At 33.1% G+C, this 7453-nt stretch overlaps 1 protein-coding gene across 1 annotated transcript in view; it reads left to right on the plus strand.

Moving 5' to 3' along the window:
- The window catches only part of LOC112905007, a 133559-nt gene extending 129071 nt beyond the window's left edge, over positions 1 to 4488 (plus strand). The window contains exons 5-6 of the mRNA XM_025976494.1: positions 3627 to 3752; positions 4379 to 4488. Coding sequence (XP_025832279.1) covers positions 3627 to 3752; positions 4379 to 4488 — 236 coding nt within the window. The remainder of the gene's footprint in view (positions 1 to 3626; positions 3753 to 4378) is intronic.
- Positions 4489 to 7453: the final 2965 nt, after the last annotated feature.

The following is a 7453-nucleotide window of genomic DNA, read 5'->3' on the forward strand; positions in this document are numbered from 1 at the left end:
TTTTCCATTTTTACGAAAACCACAGAGGCGTCTTGTTCAGCGTGCTGTCAAACCTACACTAGCAAGGAGATCGGGCTGAAACTATAGCTACAAGCTATCCAAGGATGGTACTATAGAATGTCACCTCAAGGTAGGCCTAGTGGCGTCATCTCTTGGTTAGGCCGGAAACTTATCAATCCACCCTCGTATTAGCAGAAACAAATATTGTAGTCCCACTACATATTACTACTTGAATATATTTTATTATGCCATAAGCACGAATTATCGTATGTTTAATAGAAATTTGAATGACGATATCGTACATCGTATTTGAAGCAAAATTATCGTATCTCCCCAAAATTATCGTACAGATTGGCAACGCTGGTCAGTACTATTCATGAAGCATTTCCTAGCTTCACAAGGGCGTGTTCAAAATGCAGCAAATGAGTACAGTCCCAAGTGGAAATAGGAATGAAGATACGTCCATTCCCACACATAATTTACTGCGAGCTTTGCCAATTTTGATCGTCCCAACCATATACCACAAATTTCAAGTTCCTACATTAGTCCGGAAAATACCCCCAAAGTGAAGATAATCTTCTTTTCCAAATGCAGTTTTTCAAAGATAGAAATCGTTCCAACATCTGAACTAAGCTGAGGTATGAGATTTTAAGATGATTGGCTTTCTGATGGAAATGCAAGGCTTGTATACTAAAAAATTTTCTTGCTACTTTTGCTTATAATACACGAGAATATATAAAGCGCATTACCAACAGTTAATGTGGTCCAATCGAACTGAATTCCAGACAAAGGAACATAATGTTTAATGGGAACCTATTCTAGAACCCAAAAATGTACTGTTACCTCCATTAATTACAAAGTTAGGAATAATGAAATATTTTGTGAAGATTCTTCATCAAAATTATAAAGAGTTCACGCTATCAGCTATTAAAAAAAAGCTATCACGAAATTATCCGAAGCCAAAATGAAAGCGGGTAGTTTCGTTGGGCCACAAATAAAAAAAAACTACTGGCCAGTGAAAAACTCATGCTTCAATTACTTAATATCCGTAAAGCTTTGTAGTAATTTGTAGATTTTTCGGAAACAACACAGCAGTGAATTATAAACGATTGATTGAAACGATGCTTGGAAGCTTTAAACGTAAGGATGTATTCAAACTCTGGAAGCTGTTCTTGCACTTCTTGAATATTTATGAAGTCTTTGGTTAATATGCTTTATAATTTGCAATATAAATGATTGACCACATGTGTTGAACGATTATTGAATCAATTAAAGTTTAAGTACGTATTACCTATAAAATTTTTATGACTAAATTTAATATTACCGTCTACAGATTATTTAGCGTAATGAGAATTTCGTAACTACTTTATCCATAAAATGACCAGCAATTTATTATAGGTTAGGGTTAAGATAAAGTTTTAATAGCTAATGAATATTTAACAGTCGCAATGTGAATTAACTAAACAATGGTCTACATCCTAAAAAATTACAATGTAAAAATGAATTACTAAAAAAATGCTTTAGTAATTTTTTTCTAACCGTAAAGTAAACTACAGGGTGTAACAGAAATAAGTCAAAATATTTGGATGGTGTAAAGTAGATGTAAAAACAGTCGCACTTTACAATTCGAAGCCGGTCCTGCGCGTGATAAGTGTCTATCGAATAGCGTAATGCTATTAAAATTCTGCAATTATATGGATAGAGAATGTAAGCATTAGGAGAAAATCGAACGTCTACAATAAACTTACCAAGAAAGTCGAATAAGTCTTCAAAAATTTCATATCACACATTTACTAAAAACAATTCTTGCAATCGCGTAGAATCTACGACATGCAAATTTTCGTCCCACCAATAGTGATCATTGTGATAAATACCCTGAATCACACTTAACCTAATCTAACAAATAAACAACACATGAGAAAAATACAAAACAAATACTACACTGACGTTGGTATAATCACCAGCTGATTGAGTGCAGCGTTGCGGGCCGTATTTCTCTACCAGGGCCGGAATTGAATTTAATTGTACATTTTCTTCTGTTACACCCTNAATTGCACTTTTTTTTCTTTGTAAAATGTTTATTTTCGAAATTTTATTAAATTAACCGTTTCGGGAATTGCAGTGTGAAAAATGTTAAATCGCGCCGTCTATATATAACGTTATTTATTTTAATTTGATTTTTAATATTTAGAGTTTACTTAATTTCACTACTAATAATTTTTATGTTTCACCAGATCACATTTTGGTCTGTGTCTCGTACAGCCAGTTATTTACTACTTTTTGTATCAAATTAACTTTTAATATTGTTTGTTCTCTTGAGGAAATTTTTGTCTTGAGTGAAAGATAACTTTCTTGTATCCTCAAGTCGCACGCTAAATTAATGGCGAGCGATCTAGTTATTGCTTTTCGGTAGTAAAAACACTTGCTTTTAAATGAACTATTTATTTACATATACACTAATTGAACGTGTGTACTTAAAACTTATAACAAACATATGAAGGAAATTAAAGTGGCTAATAATGAACGAAAATGAATCTATCTTTTTTTTGCTTTAGTTCTTGATCTCTATGAATCTCTCCAAAATGAGCCGTTGCAACCCCTTTTATTAGGAATGGTTGACAGAAACCACCCCACTCTTATCATACACAAAGAAATAAAGTCGAGCATACAAAACAATAAACTTTCTCTTAAAACTGACTCGACGAACAAATATACAATGTAAACAAATAATGGCACTAGAAAGCCTGCTTCTTAATTTCTAGCTACCCTAATAAAACAATAAATTTAAATTCAATAATACTAATCCTAGCCTAGCAAAGTAACACTAAAGGGTCGAAGTGTACTACACAAAAGATCTATAAACGTATCTAAACATGAAACTTACAAAGAAACTAAAAATAACGAATATCATAAAAAAAAGGTTAAAATTAACGAACAAGAGGCATTATGTTACACATAGATACTATAAATTAAAAAGGTTTATACTGACAGGGGTTGCTACGCTATATTAAACATTGACAATTTAACAAAACTTTACTTCCAACAATAGACAAACATAAAACTTAATATTGTACGGTGAACACCGAACAGTACTATTAGGAATACTGCAACTATTCGAATCTGCATTCAATGCCGCGAAACATCCGCATCATTTTTAATCTGCAAAAAATCAATGTGGAGCTCTGCGAATGACGTTTGTTTACTTACTATTCGTTGGGTACATATTGACACATTATCTATTTTTCCTCAATTTGCGGTCAAACATAAAAGCAAAACTTTTGACGACAAAATAAAGCCGAACACAAACAAAGAACGAGAACTATCACAATATACATAGTTTGAGATCTGTTTTCGACGGCGTCTATTTGAAACTTGTTAAAGTTAAAAATAGGTAAATAAATCACGTCCAAATGGTCCCGATAAGAACAACTTTTATACGAGTTTTGTTGAATCGGTAAAGAAGTTTGACACAACTCCATCGAACTCCCTTTACTTATTCGATTCATTTCAAATTTGTTCAAGATATCCCCAAATCACGAACGCAGTGTGCTTTATTGTTTAAAACTGTAAAATACCAATACATTTAACGCAGCAATAACTAAATATCTTTTTCTTTCTGTTTACAGTGATTTTCTGGGTACTAGCCCTTGATCACGACCTCCAAATAGCTTCCGACGTGGTTGGTGAAATAAGTGTGAAAGATCCTGCAGGATCGAAAGTAGCCCTTTGGGGCCAAGTGCCATTAGACGAAGGTAATTGCGTTTTCCTCAGATTTCCCCAAAGAAAGATAACAATAATCTCGATAATAAAACAATTTTTTGAAATTGACGCTTACTGTACGTAATTAAATAACGTATACGTCATATGGGTCAGAAAATCTCTAGAATTGGAATATTGAAGCATTGAAGGTCCTTATGATTATGATGAAAAAATTACAATTTTCAAATATTTTTCGTCATTTCTGCAATTATTATTGAATTGAAAGGTTTTTAAGTTCTCTACAACTTTTGTGCAAATTATTTTTCTTATTTTTCAATACAACCATTTTGTTAGACTATAGAACAAAGAAATAAAGAAAGGGTATTTTGTATTTCTATATTGGCCCAGAATTGACCTTAATATTAAGGATTAGCTCGTAAACACTGTGCCTATGTTTCTATAATTTTGCAGTAATTTTTCCAAATAAATTTTTGAATGTTAGTGAATTAATTTTTGAATTAATTTTACCTACTACAGATAACCTCAAATTAATGAAGAAAAAAATTGTTGCTGGTGTCACTCCTTTACCGGGAATCGAACCTCGACCCCTGGTTCTACAGTCTTCTTTCATTAAGCTACAAGGAGGTGTGAGTACTGGTGAGTAAAACCAGGGCCCCAGGTTCGATTCCCGGCAAAGGAGTGGCTACAGTAACAATTTTCCTCATTAATGTGAGGTTATCTCTAATGTGGAAAGTTAAGTCAAAAATTAATTCACCAACTTTGAATTAACACTTTAAAAATTCGATGAATTTCATAAATTTCTGAAATCGCAAAGAATTTTGAATTTTTAGTAGTCGATTTAATATAAATTATTGTAAACTTTATGTACAAAAGGTTAGAAGTTACAAATGGTGCAAGAAAACACGTATCGTTAACAAAGGGGTTTCCTTTTCATAGGGACTTCCCGTGTAGATTAGGTTGATAGGTATCAGTAAATCACTCGCTCATGCCAAACTAAAGGTAAATACCTTTTCGTGAAATCTGAACATGTATTGATAGCTAAATTAAGCCTTTATCAGGAAGTTGGTAAGCACACAGGGCTTTAATTTACCGGTAACTAGGTCAAATTAAAGTAGAAATTGCGGATTTCAGGCTTCGCAAGGACAGGACAAACTAACGCAAGTAAATCTATAATCGGCTCTTAAATTGATTACTTATTTATTCAATACATCAAAATACTGCTTCTTAAATGTTTTTTTGTAGTAAAATTTCCTTTTTTGAGGAGTAGGTATCAATTTTTATTCGGGCTTTAGGGTCGCTTTGTCTTAAAAATTACCTCCCTGTTCTCATTCCTAATTTAAGCTGTATTTAGGTCTTTTCATATTTGACTTCGCTTTTTCTGTTTTTTTTTTAACCTCCAGATATTGGGTGTTACTTTGAAACCGGCACTCCGTATTCCCTTGCGGTTTGCTTTCCCATAAAAGAAAAAGACCCTTCTTGTCATTCTTGTAACATCCCAAGAGCGGTTTTCGAACGTTTCTTTTTCTCAAAAATTATCTCGTTTATCCTATCAAACGTGGATGTCTGTCAGAGAAAAAAGTTTATGATGTTAGCTATGTATTTACCTTGAACTTTCATCTTCTCTTTCGAGTTTTTACGAGAAAGAAATTAAACAGAAGCCAGTATCGTCCGTGACCGAAATACGACCAAGTGTGTCATTTAATTTTACCTATAATAGTATTGCATCGGCCGGAAATCGAGCGGTTTTTAACAAAACCAAATTAATTATTTACTCCATTGGAATGAGGTGACTTATTATGAAAAATAATATTCACCCTGCAATTTCATGCTATGAGCTTTCACGGCCGTAGAAGTGCTTGTAAACTTTTCTTTATGGGATATTCCACCACGGGTTATGAAATTCTTCAGCGATGTCTTCGCTGCGTCTAAGCCACAGCAGATCAGTCATCAGGAAATGCCGCATGTCTTAGCATAAAAGGAGTTGCTGTAAATTCCGTCCGAAGTATTTTTACTGCCCTACGTAAAATTCCGTCCGACATATATACTTCATTTACTTTCTCTAGCGATGGGCCCCTTCCAATGTCTTGGATGCGCGTTGGCAAGATCGTAGGTAGGGAGAAAAAAGCTCATTATACTCTCGACTCTTGTTCATTAAACATACTTTTTCATACAGTACCTGCCATAAGTTTTGTTCAATCATGAATAGTAGTGCGAGTCGAAAACAAGCGTTNACTACAGGGTGTAACAGAAATAAGTCAAAATATTTGGATGGTGTAAAGTAGATGTAAAAACAGTCGCACTTTACAATTCGAAGCCGGTCCTGCGCGTGATAAGTGTCTATCGAATAGCGTAATGCTATTAAAATTCTGCAATTATATGGATAGAGAATGTAAGCATTAGGAGAAAATCGAACGTCTACAATAAACTTACCAAGAAAGTCGAATAAGTCTTCAAAAATTTCATATCACACATTTACTAAAAACAATTCTTGCAATCGCGTAGAATCTACGACATGCAAATTTTCGTCCCACCAATAGTGATCATTGTGATAAATACCCTGAATCACACTTAACCTAATCTAACAAATAAACAACACATGAGAAAAATACAAAACAAATACTACACTGACGTTGGTATAATCACCAGCTGATTGAGTGCAGCGTTGCGGGCCGTATTTCTCTACCAGGGCCGGAATTGAATTTAATTGTACATTTTCTTCTGTTACACCCTATATAGTCAATACTTCTGTTCTACAAAAAAAGATCTTTCTACATAAGTTATCAATTATTCAGTAGGTACCTTTTTTTAAATATGAAAAGTGAAGAATTAAATACTCCGTGGAGTTGCGCGAAAGGTAGAACAATACTTGTACGTATTTTGTGGAAATTTTAAACTATATAAAATATATACTTTAGCTTTAATGAAAGACAAGTATATATTTTAGCAGAAGGCAGTAAGTACTTGTTTGTTCTCTTGAGGAAATTTTTGTCTTGAGTGAAAGATAACTTTCTTGTATCCTCAAGTCGCACGCTAAATTAATGGCGAGCGATCTAGTTATTGCTTTTCGGTATTGAAAACACTTGCTTTTAAATTAACTATTTATTTACATATGTACAAAATGAAACGTGTGTGATTTAAACTTAAAAAACAGATGAAAAAACAGATAAAGGAAATTAAAGTGGCTATTGAATCTATCTTTTTTCGTTCTAGTTCTTGATCTTTATGAATCTCTCTCAAATGAGCCGTTGCAACCCCTTTTATTAGGAATGGTTGACAGAAACCACCCCACTCTTATCTTACACAAAAAAATAAAGTCGAGCATACAAAACAAAAAACTTTCTCTTAAAACTGACTCGACGAAAATATACAATATAAACAAATAATGGCACTAGAAAGCGTGCTTCTTATTTTCTAGCTACCCTAATAAAACAATAAATTTAAATTCAATAATACTAATCCTAGCCTAGCAAAGTGACACTAAAGGGTCGAAGTATACAACAAAAAGGAGCTATAAATCTATCTAAACATGAAACTTACAAAGAAACTAAAAATAACGAATATCATAAAAAAAGGTTAAAATTTACGAACAAGAGGCATTATTTACACATACTATAAATTAAAAGGTTAATACTGACAGGGGTTGCCACGCTAATTAAACATTTACAATTTAACAAAACTTTACTTCTAACAATAGATAAACATAAACTTAATTTTATACGGTGAATACCGAACA

The sequence above is a fragment of the Agrilus planipennis genome, unplaced genomic scaffold (assembly GCF_000699045.2).
Source record: "Agrilus planipennis isolate EAB-ADULT unplaced genomic scaffold, Apla_2.0 scaffold21, whole genome shotgun sequence".
Classification (NCBI taxonomy): Eukaryota; Metazoa; Arthropoda; class Insecta; order Coleoptera; family Buprestidae; genus Agrilus; species Agrilus planipennis.